A 14,182-nucleotide genomic window follows, 5' to 3' on the forward strand; every position below is an offset into this window, starting at 1 on the left:
GATCATTATTCTATAGTTGAACAAGAATATTTCAAATTTTTCATAAGTATAAATAACATTTCACCAAATAGTTTTGTAGATAAATCTTTATATTGTTAATATTCTTCCTTAGAAGAGTTCCTAAAGGTAGAATTACTGGACCAAAGATTACACATTTCAAAATGGCTTAATATACACTGACTTTTTCAAAAGATGCTATTTTTCTTTTCTCTCTAGCAGAGGGCTAGACAGGCACACTTGTGTGTCCAGTTAGGACACAGCTTATTAGGCACCTACTGTATGCCAAGCACTGTTACAAGCACAAGGGATATAGTCCTTGCGGCATAGAGCTTACATTGGGCAGACACATAATAAGCAAGTAAACAAAGAACATAATTTCAGAAAGCGGTAAGTGCTGTGAGGAAGATAAAGCAGAGGAAAGGGGTAGGCCTGTGCTATCCAGCACAATAGCTGCTAGCCATACGGACCTACTGAACACGTGATATGTGACACGTGTGAATTGGAATGCACCAAATTTCAAAAACTTAGCATGAAAAAGAGATGTCTCTCTCAGAATCTTTATGTTGATTATATGTTTACACAATATTTTGGATATATTAAATAAAATATATCATTGAAATTATTTTCACCTGTATCTTTTTGCTTTTTAAAAAAAGTGCCTACTAGCACATTTAAAGTTACATATGGTGGGACTACATTTCTATCACAGTGCTGGGTTATATAGTCGCTTGCTGGATGGTCTCTGAGGATGCTATCCACGGAGTGGGACCTGGGCAAGGAGAAGGTGCAGGCACACAAAGGTCTGGAAGAGAGTGTGGTAGGCAGAGGGAAGAGGAAAGAGTAAGTGCAAAGGCTGGAGGTGAGGTTGAGTCCAGAATAGGTGACGACTACTGGAAGGCCAATGGAATAGCTGGAATACAATGAACACGCAGGAAGAGACAGCCAGGGAGGGATAAGATCAGGGGGCCAGGTCCATGGCCTTGTAAACCATGCGAGGGTGTTTGAATTTTCTTCTACAGGTAATAGAAAGTCGCTAAGGGTCATATTTTTATTTTTTTATTTTTATTTTTTTATGTTTATTTATTTTTGAGAGAGAAAGTGAATGTGAGTGGAAGAGGAGCAGAGAGAGAGGGAGACACAGAATCTAAAGCAGGCTCCAGGCTCTGAGCTGTCAGCACAGAGCCTGACGTGGGGGTCCAACTCACAAACTGCGAGATCATGACCTGAGCCGAAGTTGGATGCCCAACTGACTGAGCCACCCAGGCTCCCCAAGGGTCATATTTTTAAAACAAGGCTCTGGCTTTTGCAAAGAATGGAATGGATGCGGAGGGTCAAGGAAAGTGGAAGCCAAGAGAACATATACAAAGCTATTACAGCAGTTAAGGCACATTGTTTATATTTATGTATATATAAGGGTGAACGCTTTCATGCCGACATTGGTCATCAACCCAAGGGGGGCAGCATGTTTGCATTTTTGACTTCTGAACATGGCTGTGCTTCTAGGCAGACATCATAAGCAAACCAGGCCCCTGGGACTGAGTTCAGTCTGAGGACGTTAATTTGATTATATCCCACAGCATTGGCCTACAATGTGTTTTTGAAATTTTGGATTAGTTGCCAACTACTTTTATTTTTAAATGCTGATTTTGGATTCTCTGGAGAAACCACACCACCTGGTAAGAATAGGCTGGCATTCCCACATGACAATAGTTGTCTGGGCTGGAGCTGAGAGGCAACTGTCCTCTGAAGAAGGGCATGAACCCTCTAGCTGTCCAGTGGAACTTCCTACAATAATGGAAATGTCCAATTTGGAAGACACAGCCATATTTGGTCATGAGCACTTGAAATATGGCTAGTGTTACTGAGAAACTAAATTTTAAATTTTATATCATTTTAATTAATTTGAAGTTAAATAGCCACATAGGACTAGTGGCTACTATATTGAAGAGTGTAGTCCTAGCCTACCCCAGTCCTCACTCTTCCTGATTATGTTCCTGACCGACATCACAAACTGACATAACTGCGACCCCTGTAACTAAGTGGGCTATGACTCCCCTATCTCATTATCTTTGATTTAAGATGGTGTGCTTTATTCATACTAAAATGACCCACTTTTATTCCCATTTGCTATGAGGTTTTCTTTTTTAAAAACAAAATATAGAATAGATGTTGGCTATGGCCTAGTGCCTTATTTGCACAGGGAAGATTCTTTTAGCTTTTGAAATGGTTTTAAAAATTGAGATATGGGGAGCCTGGGTGGCTCAGTCGGTTGAGCGTCCGACTTTGGCTCAGGTCATGATCTTGCAGTTTGTAAGTTCAAGCCCCACATAGGGCCCTGTGCTGACAGCTCAGAGCCTGTTTAAGAGTCTGTGTCTCCCTCTCTCTCTCTCTCTCCCCCTCCCCCACGTGTGCTGTTTTTCTCTCTCAAAAATAAATAAAGATTAAATTAAAAAAATAAAAATTGAGGTATAATTGACATAGAATATTAGATTCACTTCAGGTGTACAACATAATGATTCAATATTTGTATATATTGAGAAGTGACCACCGTAATAAGTCTGGTTAACATTCATCACCATACACAGTTACAACTTTTTTTCTTGTGATGAGAACATTTAAGATCTACGACTAAAGAACAATGTCAAAGATTCATTTAACCCATTAGTGAGGAAACCAACAGGATGACAAAGCTGAGGTATATACTATCACTGAAATAAGACTGCAAAGTTGTGTACGAATGTACGCTTAATATTTTAGGAGTCAATAAAATTGTAACCTTTGAGGGTTATCTTTTTTACTGGACAAATGATTTGCAATGTATCCATCTATAAGTTAATATCTGACTTTGCCCTAGTAGAAATACTATTTATTTATAATACATTTATAATAAATTGTAAATTGTAGCAATTACAAAAATATATGAAGGTCTTTAAAAATTATAAATAAATTAATTTATAACAGAGATCACAGGTATATTTCAGTAGAGCAGGGATCAGCAAACTGTGGCCCACATGCCCCGGTGGACCAAATCCAGCCCATCACCTGTTAACAGATTTCTTCACATCAAAGTTTCCCTCATTAAGTCATGGTAGAAAATTCTTTTGATGCCCCATTGCATTATGCTGACTTTAGGATTATTATAATAACATGTATACGTGAATTGGGCTTTCGATTTTTGTTTCACGTGCTCTTTGCTAGACATTGGAATTGGGATTATGTTAATTTCATAAACTGGATTGTGCCTGGGCTACTTGCTCCCCATATTACCCTTTGTTTTTTATTGCTCTGACTTCTCATTCTAGCTTGCATAGTGCTTGACACACAGTAGGTGACAAATCAGTCTCTGTTGCTAGGACATGAAGCTGATTAGCTGTCAGGATGTGGAAGGACTTCCATATTGACAAGAAGGTTGAACTTGATGGCCTCTAGATTATGATCTAATAGTTCTTAAAAACATGAAATATTTTTTCTATTTCCTCCAGACTTAATGAAAATTTTAAGGAAATATAATTTTCTCTATCCTTGCTATTGTTTAATCTAATTGTAGCAAATTTAAAAGTGTAGTATATGGTATTGGGATGTTACCTCTTCTTCTTCTTGCTCTTCTTCCTCTTCCCCTTCCTCTTCTCCTTTTCCTTCTTTTTGGGCTTCTTTCCTCTTTTTCCTGCGATTTTCAATGACTTCAGGATCCCACTGATCTCTTCTGTATATGTACCCTGTACTACTGTGCTGCCTTTGCCCAGAAATTCTTTGGCATAAATCGTAGTCGGGGCACTAAGGAACAACATTAATAATTTTAACAAGCATCTTCAGTGATTCTGATGCTGACGGTGCATGCACCACACTTTAAGAAACAAAGGAAGCAGGAAACTTTAGAACCTTCCTGGTTCATTTTCTGATTTCTTTAGGCCATCTCCATGTAGAGATGGGATGGGTATTTATTGAGGACAGACTTCTACAGGCTTCCTAATTTTTCACAAGAAAGGTTTCAATCCACTCAGATCATCTTTATAATGTGTATTTGCCCTTCCTTACTCAGCAACCCAGAATAACCATACTGTGGGCCCTTGACAGAGACGACTGCCTTCAAATGTCTCCTATTTTCACTTGCAGAAACTGACTACCATAAGGGTGAGTCTGAAGGACATGCCTCAGAGCAGTGGTCTTCAAACTTCAGTGGGCATCAGACTCATGTAGAGGGCTTTGCAACACAGATAGCTGAATGCCACTCCCTAGAGTTCTTGACTCATTTTGGGGTGGTTTCTGAGAATATGTTTTTCTAACAAACTTCTGAGGGCTGCTGGTGCAGTTGGCTCTGGGACCGTACTCTGCGAACCACTGCTATAGTAGATCACTGGCCCTTTGCCATCTTTTTTTTTTTTTTTTGTAATACAGACCCCTTGAGAATACGAGGAAAGCCATTGGCTTTTGCTTCAGAAAAGCAGACATACACAATAAAATAATTTCATATTATTATAATTTATGTATTATTAATATAATTAAATGTTATTATTTCATAGATGCTTAAGGATTCATAGATCCCAGGCTAAGAATTTCTGCTCTAGAAATTCCAAGATTTATGCCCAAATAAGGACAAACCATCAGAGAAATGTGTGTTGTACTGAGCTCTGTCTCACATTAGGTCTCTGTTGACATTCTAGTCATAGAAAACTTCCTTGGATACCCACTATCACACTTAAAACATAAAAACGGTGAAGGGCTTCATTCTCTATGTTAACGATCTTTTATATTGACACCCATGTAAGATATTTCTCTTATTTAAAATTTTAATTCTAATTCCTCTCATTTTGTTTCTTCCTGAGGAATGGCTTGTCTTTTCATGGACAATGTGAATTTTATATAAATGGTCACATTTCCTCTTTCTACTTTGGCTTATCAAACTCAGAAGTTATGCCCCAAATTTAGTAAACATTTGGAGGGTAATGGTCTGTATATCTGTACACTCTTGTTCTATACAATCTATGTTTTCCATGGCTTAGACTTTATATTTGGTTTTAGTTGTCTGAGATCTTTTCTTCACTCCCTTATACCACACGTTCACATGTGTGACACTCTCAAGGTCCATGTAGGAATTCTGATTGGTCTCCAACCACGACCTGTGGCAGGCGGCAGATTATACCACAGTCAGCACTGCAATACCTCTTCTCTCTCACAGCTAACCCTAACACACTCCCGGGTCCCAACATCTGAGCTGAGAATCATCCCATTTATCTTGAGCTGTCAAAACTTTTGGAGAACCAGGCAGTTATGAATATAAAAGCTTATAATCAATTTTCATATAAACAAACAGACTTGGCCTCACTGAAGTCTTATCATTCTCACATGAAGCAGTTACTATTTTTGTAAAGAAGAAATCGAGCCTCTTAAATGTGATTTGACAAATTCTGTTGATAGAGAGATTGGGGATAGGACTCAGCCTGACTCTTAATCAAGGCTGAATGATGTTCTTTAACATTCATATGACCAAATCATTTGCTCCTTCTTTCGTTGTATTTAATTGTCAAACTTATCAGGTGTCTACTAGGCACACTATCTTGTGCTAGTTGATGTTTATATGAGTAAGACATAGTTCTTGCCTTCGAGTAAGGCAGAGTCCAGAAGAAAACAGACAATTACAACATAATAAGATATTATGATAAAAGAGAGCAATGTGAATGGTCATCAGAGAAGTATTTTACTTTCCTGTAGTAAGGTATAGGGGACATGGAGGAAGAGAGAGGGAGAGGAGGTGGAGGGAGAGAGAGAAGGAGAAAGTGAGAGTGAAAGAGAAAGAATGAGAGAGAATGAGTTAGTTAATATGTGTGTTGGTGTGGAAGAGGTGGTCATCAGGGAAACAGATGATGCCTGAACTGACTTTCAAAAGATGACTATGATTAAGCCTATTGAAAAGGCCGGGAGGGATTTCCTTTGGATGGAACTGCAGGTGTAAAAGCACAGAGGCATGAGAAGGAATAACTCAATCCCTATGATTGATACATAAATTGTTATTTCCTTGGGGCGCCTGGGTGGCTGGGTCGAGTAAGCATCTAACTTCGGCTCAGGTCACGATCTCATGGTTCTGAGATCTAGCCTCACATTGGGCTCTGCACTGACAGCTCAGACCCTGCTTAGTTCTCCTGTCCCCCTTTATCTATGCCCTTCCCTTGCCCGTTCTCTCTCTCTTTCCTCAAAAATAAACACAACATTTAAGACATTGGACACTTAAACAGTTATTTCCTTAACTACTTAGTATTTTTGAAGATACTCCTTGAATTCCACCACTGTTAAAAAGAATGGTTCGCTATGGTAGAAAAACAACTTACCTTAATATTGATTATTATATCAGGTTTCAAATTTAAATTTTTAATTAATTCTATTTGCTGCAAAGTAGTTATGGCATCCTGTGAAAGTGATGGTAGTTCAGTGACAATATAACCTGTTGAATAAAATATAATTTTTAAAGTTTTATAATGCCACCAATATATGAGAGCATGGACTTGTTATTACTTTATAAATCTCCTTTGCTTATTGATGAATATTAATGTAGATCTTAAAATCATCTGTCAAATATTTTTAATTAATAGTTAAGTTTATTGCCACATGAAGTATAACTATGAATAATATTTGTCTGATAATAAATAAAATCACTGAGCTGGGAGGAAACATCTTAAAAAATTCCAAATCAATTTCTTTTAAGCACATGAGGGGCCTAGGGAAGGAAATTCCATGCTAGTAATTCTTTGAACAGTTAGGAAAGCCCTGTGATGATGGTAAGGGTAATATATATGTACATAATATTTATGTAAGTTATGGGGAGTAATAAAACACCAATGAACCTCCTCATACAGTTTAAAAACCAGAACATTATCAATACGATTTTTGCTTAGCACACTTACTGGCTTGCATTCCTACCCAGAAACCTAAATCTTCTCATGGAAATTCACCCTGTTTGCCATCATCACATTAATTTCCTTAATATATTTCTTTAATTATGTCACTCTCATGCTTGAGAAAATTTTCTCTTGTTAATAAAGTCTCAATTTTCTCAGAATTAAAGGACTTAGGTCAATTTTTCTCCTGTTTTAATAGGACTTTTTTTTTCTTGAAAGAACGGACAAATCATGGTTATTCAGCTTTGGATATTTGGCAGACATTTTATAAAAAGTGAATGGAGTGAGCTGGTCATTTCAACTGACAGTATTTGTTGCCAATTCTAAAATTCAAGCAAAAACTCAAATTTTAGAAAACATGTATCTATTGCCATAAGCTTTACAACTTCCTGATTTTTAAAACTTTTCTTGATGATGGGGGCGCCTGGGTGGCTCAGCTGGTTAAGCACCTGACTTTGGCCAGGTCATGATCTCATGGTTCATGGGTTCAGGCCCCGCATCAGGCTCTGTGCTGACAGCTCAGAGCCTGGAGCCTGCTTCAGATTCTGTGTCTCCCTCTCTCTCTCTGCCTCTTGCCTGCTCACGCTCTGTCTCTCTCTCTCAAAAAATGAACAAACATCAAAAAAATTTTTTCTTAAACTTTTCTTGATGAACTTGGTGGTGAAATTAACAAAAGTGATATTCTGGTATTGTATAATGAAAAGTGTTGACATTTGGAAGATCTGCACAACTCAGTGAACTAATATTTTCCTAATAATTACTGCATAGTACACCTCCAAATCATGCATGCATTCCAAGTTCAAGGTAGACCAATGGATTTTATTTTTTTATTTATTTTAAATGGTTATTTATTTTTGAGAGAGAGAAGGGGAGAGAGAGAACAAGCGGGGGACGGGCAGAGAGGGGAACAGAGGATCTGAAGCAGGCTCTGTGCTGACAGCAGAGAGCCCCATGCAGGGCTCAAACTCAGGAAGCCTGAGATCATGACCTAAGCCGAACTCAGATGCTTAACTGACTGAGCCACTCAGGTGCCCTTAGACCAACGGATTTTAATGTAACAGAGTTAGAAAAGGTCCTTGATATGGTTTCAGATTCTATAATGTAAATAACCTTTAAGAAACTTACCCTTGGTGAGTTTTGATGTAGGATCAATTATTCTAAAGGCTATTAAAATATACTTTCCTTTTCTAACTACATATCTGTGAAACTGGATTTTCCTCATACATTTCAACAGAAACAATGAATTGCAACAGATTAAGCAGAAGGAGACAGGAGAATCCAGCCAGCTAGGTCTTCTCTTAAGTCAGACATTAAAGAGATTTGCAAAAATATAAAACAATACCACTCTTCTCACTAAGTTTTTTGTTTTGAAGATTACAATTATTTTTTAATAAAATATGCTATTAATGCAAACATGATGTTTTGTTACGATTTTTAAACAAATATTTTAAACATTTCTTAGTTTTAATTTCTAATATGATAAATATTGATGTATATAACCCAAGTAAGCAAAAGCTCTTTTGGGGCCTCAACAAATCTTATAAGTATGAAGGAGTCTTAAAACTAAAAAGTTTGAGAACTGCTATGCAATGTCTAGAATAGTATGACTTAAGAAACAGTTATTAAGCATCTGTTGATAGATGAATGAATGTGTCTAATAAGCCAACCTCAAAATCCTCACTTGAGAACATGCTTACTACATACTCTTTTTTTCAATTTTACAAAAGCAGACCAAAAACTATCATGGCAATCCAAAATCTCATGAAATCCTTAGGCATTTCTCCTAAGATTTTTCAAACACTATGTATTGGATGCTACCCAGAGAAGCAGTCCTAAGTAGTTTGACTTCAAAAGGCAGAAAGGGAGATTTATTATCTTTAGTTTTGGATATATGAGCTATAATTATGATTCCCTCCCGTCTTGATACAATCTTTAATTTCCAACTTGGCTTATTCGTTTGCTTTTGCTGTTGTCTTTAAAAGACTGAAATATGGTCGTATTCTAAGGCATCCATTCTTTTTATTATTTTTTTATTCTCAAGTTAGTTAACATACAGTGTAGTCTTGGTTTCAGGAGTAGAACCCAGTGATTTATCCCTTACATATAACACCCAGTGCTCATCCTAACATGTGCCCTCCTTAATGCCCATTACCCATTTACCCCATTCCCATCAACCCTCAGTTTGTTCTCTGTATTTAAGACTCTCTTACGGTTTGCTAAGGCATCCATTCTATTCAAGGTTCCTTAAATGAACCCAACACACTCCTGCAAAAATTTAGCCACTGCATGCATTGGCACTGTCTCGGGAACTGGGCCAGACCTTTCTCCACTTGCCTCCTCCTGCTGTTCTTGCTTTTTGTTCCCCTGGCTTCCCGCTTCCCTAGTTTGGTTTGGATTCTATTGTTAAATTATCCTCCACTTGACTAACAACCTTATTGGAACTTGTCAAGGTATTGAGATGTGATGGCTGGCATTAAGCGATCACATTTTGAGGGTGAGTACTGTGGTGAAGGGGACTGCATGGCCTAGCCCTAGGTGGAATTCAACTCTTGTCCAGATCATCTCTCCTGATCACATATTGCCAGAGAACATCAGTCTCCAGAGTTCATGCCTTCCTCTTCTAAACAACAGGGGGATTACACAATACTTTTGTCCCTCTCATTCCCTCTGCTGGCAATGCTGCCCAACATCTGTGTATTACAAATGAATGATGGAAGCTTGACACTCCGTGTGCTGTGCTCATCAGCACCCTGTGTATTACTACAATCGCTGCCAGTGCTTGAACAGCTTATCAGGCATTCCAAGTGCAACTGTTTGTAGGTATCCTAAACCTCAGGCGTACATGTATATTGGAATGAGTTTAAAACTTGGTCTCTTTTGGGGCACCTCGGTGGCTCAATCAGTTAAGCATCCGACTTCGGCTCAGGTCATAATCTCATGGTTCACAAGTTCAAGCCCCGTGTCGGGCTCTGTACTGACAGCTCAGAGTCTGCAGCCTGCTTCAGATTCTGTCTCTCTCTCTCTGCCCCTTCCCTGCTCACGGTCTGTCTTTCTCTCTCGAAAATAAAATAAAAAAACTTGCTCTCTTTCCTAGTGGAAGCAGCAGAAAAATGGGTTGTTTCCATGGGGTTTGGTTCTCACCTGATAGGCCAGTATTTGGGCTGCCTGAATTTTCTGAGTGATGAGTTTTAGGGCTTTACCCATTGAGAGGTAGCCAGTATCATAATATCCAGACCCTAGGAATGTATCTATGGAAGAGATGTGGGAGAGTGGAAGGGCTTAGTTCTCTAGACCCAATTCTGGAAAGACATCATGAGGATACTTCCTGATAGATGCACCAGAGCTGCCAACCCCACTGCCAACCTCTCTAACCCCAGAGACATGTGTGGAGATGGAAGCATAGATGAGGACTTCCCCTCCGTGTCCCATATCTCCTTGACACCGTTACCAAGCCCTTACCCTCAATGCTGAAGATGGAGGAATGAAAGACCTCACACCACTCCTTGCTGCAAGGCTCTGATGTACTATCATGGGCAGAATAGACACTCTGCAGTCTAGTGCTCAGCCTGCATCACCCCCACCAAGGAAAAGCTGAAATACTGTCCATATGGCTGCCCAGGGGAAACTGACTGGCCCATGCCATCACTTTGTCCTCACTTCCTGGTTCAGTAGAATGAATTCCCACTTCTGCAAAACTGAAGATGGCATGCTACTGCTTTCAGACTGAAGTGACGCGAGATTCAGAGACATCAGGTAACTTATGTCCATCCAGCCCTAATATATACCTGATGTCATGCCAGCCTGATATGAGCGGATACACTTGTGACCAATGACTTCGAAGACAATCTACTATGTGATACACCTGGGTCAGGGAATGCCCAGATTAGGGCTGTCTATCACTTACTGGAGAAAACGAGTTTTCTGGAGTCCAGAAACAGGGAGCAGAAAGGGACTTCTTAGGATGCCCAGGCATTGGCTCTACCTTTTTCTCTTGGGTGAGGATGTAGTTCAAGGAAACTGATTTTGGCCCAAGGCCAACACAGCATGACAGGTTGTGAATGAAAGGATTATAATTATAGATTGTGTAAGTTCCTTCTAAATAGCTATAAAAGTTCCAAGTATAAAAGGCTCTGGTATAGAAAAAAAAAATAAGATTCAATCTGGCAATACTCTACTGGGCAGTGTTCCCAGCAGTGCACATCTATCTGTCTTTAGGGATTTTAGAGTCATCAATTACCCAGCCTCACCTAGACCCTGGCCAGAGTTAATATCCCTGTTTTGAAAGCTCTTCACTTCTAATTTTGTTTCAATTTTTGTTTCTACCAGGCTGTTGGGTAGGACTAGACATCAGAAAGAATTCTTGCTGAGCAGAGACTTTTAAACTGCATTTAGTAGAGTGCAAGGTTGCACAGAAATTCCTCTGGGGACGTTACACAATAGGTGAGGGGAGTCCGGGCAGAAGAGACTCTAGGTCCTGCCCCCACTACAGCCTTTAAATGAGCCCAGTTGTGCATGCCTAGATCACAGGCATGCAATTACATGCTGAGAGTGTGGCCCTCAGATTCAAGAAATCACTTATACTGCCAGCTCCCAGGACACACACCAGTGCACAGCATGTCTAGGGGAAAGAGGAATACATTAAATGCTACGAGGGGATGCAGTCAGCAAAATCCAGAATGTAGGAAACTCTTATTAAACACATATAACTAGCTTTTTCAAAAAAGAAAACACAAGGTGATAGAGGTAGAGGGCATTTATACATTAAAAGGGATTTGAGACATACCAATCAATTGCAATGCAAACACATATAACTAGCTTTTTCAAAAAAGAAAACACAAGGTGATAGAGGTAGAGGGCATTTATACATTAAAAGGGATTTGAGACATACCAATCAATTGCAATGCGTGAAACTTGGTTGGATCCTGCTTCCAAAAACAAAACACAACAAAACAAAAATAAAAAAAAACAAAACTCAAAAATCAGCTAGAAAAAAAAATACACAAGGCAAATAATGAAATCACAGAGTGATTAGTAGGTAATTTACTATTAATTTTTTAGGTATGGTAATGTGAAACTAGGTTTAAAATAGTCCTTAACTTTCTGAGATATATACTAAAGCATTTAAAGATGAACTGATATGATATAAATTAGTTTCAAAATAAAGTAGGTTTGGGACAAATGTGGGTAGGAGTTTACGTAAAACAAGATTAGATAAGAGTTATCATTGAAGCTGGGTGATGGATACATGGGGGGAATTTTATATAATCTCTTTACTTTTGTTTGACATTTTCCATAAGAGGTTAAAAAGGTTATAACCATCATAAATGGCATAGCTGAGTAGGTTTATTTTTTCATTTTTTTCTTTCTCTTTTTGCCAATATTTATAAATTTATACCATCTTTGTGTTGACCATGTAAAATACTCTAAATTTTTCAAGAAGGTGTGATGAAGTGTAAACAAAAAAGATATTTGCCTACCTATCTGTATGCATGTGTCAGTTTCAATCATTATGCTATTTAAGGTCACTTATTGACCTGTGTTAGAATTCTGTCATTGTCCTTTTTACCTTTTTACTCATTTAACCTCCCACATTCTGGGTGTTTTTCCCAAGTTCATCCTCTTTATCACTGAACAACAGAAAGACTGATAGAGTGTAAGTATATATACAATATATATACTAGATATATATATATCTATGAATGGATGGATAGATATTGTTCATTCCATACATCATCTATATGTAGAGAAATCTTTCTACCTATAGATACGAATGATACATAGTTTGCAGTGACAAGTTGCTTTTGCTACTTCCATTATTGATTTGCTTCTGTAATCATGGTTTTTACTTTACTGCATTTTATTTTTATCCCTCTATTTTAATAGTCACCATGTCTTCTCTATAACGCAGCTTTCTAAGTTTTTCCTCTTTCATTCAATAAATCTATTTCAGGTAGCTGATTTTCTTCCCAGCAAATCTTTATTCTTCTTCCTTCTTTTGCAAATGTCACAGGATTTGTTCTTTTCTGTTTAGTCATTCTGAGCTTCGGTAGTCTTTGTCTTGAGAAATTAGGCCCCAAACCCCTGCTGAGCATCTGTTTGAATGTAGAGAGACTTCTCGGGTCCAGAGTGAGAGGGTAGACTGGATAAACAGACTGAAGCCTGCCAATATCTGGAGCCAGAGGCTAAGCTGTTGCCATTCTAGTTCCCACTCCTGCCTTGTAAGTATGGGTTAATGCAGAGAAGCCTAGCCATAGACAGGACTTAGTAATAAAACTGAATGAATGGGAAAGCAGTCAGCAGAGGCTGTCACCACCGTGAGAAGTACCACAGCAGAGTGTCGATGCTTTTGCTGGATAACACGATGCTCGCAGAAGATTGAACAATTTAAACTTATCTATTTATTTAAGTTACAAGGGTAGAATCTGAAGAATATTGAATAATTGAATTGAATCTGAATAATGAAGTAAACAAGCAAAGAAAAGTATCTAAACCGCTTAACTGAACTCAGGCTCTGGGATTCCTGCAAGAGGGCAAAGGAAAGAGCAACTCCAGAACTTATGCGTGCCTCAGATAAAGCATGAATTTTAAGGCTGCTTTGATAGCCACCAATTTATAAAAATAAACATACCAAAGTGAGAAACTTCCAGGGAGTTGAGCTTCTCCAACATTAGCTTCATGACAAGTTCATCTGGAATGCTTTGACCACTGAGCAGCATTGATTGCAACTAAGAACATGCACAGATACCACACATTAGAATATAATATATTTGTGATACAGAGCTTTTTTAAACAAAAATTCTAATAACTTTGAAACTTAGATTTACCATAACTCCTGATTCAGTTTCACTGGCAATCTGTTCTTCCAAAATTGGTAAAGCTAAAATATGAATTCAAAATGTTAGCACAAACTGATATTAGAATTGCCAAATTAAGAAACACATTTGTGTTTATTTTTAAGTTTATTTATTTTGAGAGAGAACATGTACATGAGTGGGGGAGAAGAAGAGAGAGAGAGAGAGAGAGAGAGAGAGAATCCCAAGGAGGCTCCCTGCTGTCCACGCCAGCCTCCAACTCACGAACTCTGAGATCATGACCCCAACTGAAACCAAGAGTTGGACACTTAACCAACTGAGCCATCCAGGCACCCCATATTTGTGTCTTTTATAACTGGTAACAAAGATTAATTTTGTTAATTAAAGATTAGTTAAATATTTGTATATCACTTTAAGAGTTTACAAAACACATTTACATACATTATGTCATTTAAGCCTATCCAAAGCATGAGGCAGCAG

At 38.3% G+C, this 14,182-nt stretch overlaps 1 protein-coding gene across 4 annotated transcripts in view; it reads right to left on the minus strand.

The window, feature by feature from the left end:
• Nucleotides 1–14,182, minus strand: part of AK9 (adenylate kinase 9) — a 141,708-nt gene that overhangs the window by 114,219 nt on the left and 13,307 nt on the right. For all 4 annotated transcript variants that reach the window (XM_042939528.1, XM_042939527.1, XM_042939526.1 and 1 more), the window contains exons 4-7: nucleotides 13,715–13,767; nucleotides 13,519–13,615; nucleotides 6,324–6,436; nucleotides 3,586–3,774 (exon numbers count right to left, since the gene is read on the minus strand). In XM_042939528.1, coding sequence (XP_042795462.1) covers nucleotides 3,586–3,774; nucleotides 6,324–6,436; nucleotides 13,519–13,615; nucleotides 13,715–13,767 — 452 coding nt within the window. The remainder of the gene's footprint in view (nucleotides 1–3,585; nucleotides 3,775–6,323; nucleotides 6,437–13,518; nucleotides 13,616–13,714; nucleotides 13,768–14,182) is intronic.

Source organism: Panthera leo, chromosome B2 (genome assembly GCF_018350215.1).
Source record: "Panthera leo isolate Ple1 chromosome B2, P.leo_Ple1_pat1.1, whole genome shotgun sequence".
NCBI classification, from domain to species: Eukaryota; Metazoa; Chordata; class Mammalia; order Carnivora; family Felidae; genus Panthera; species Panthera leo.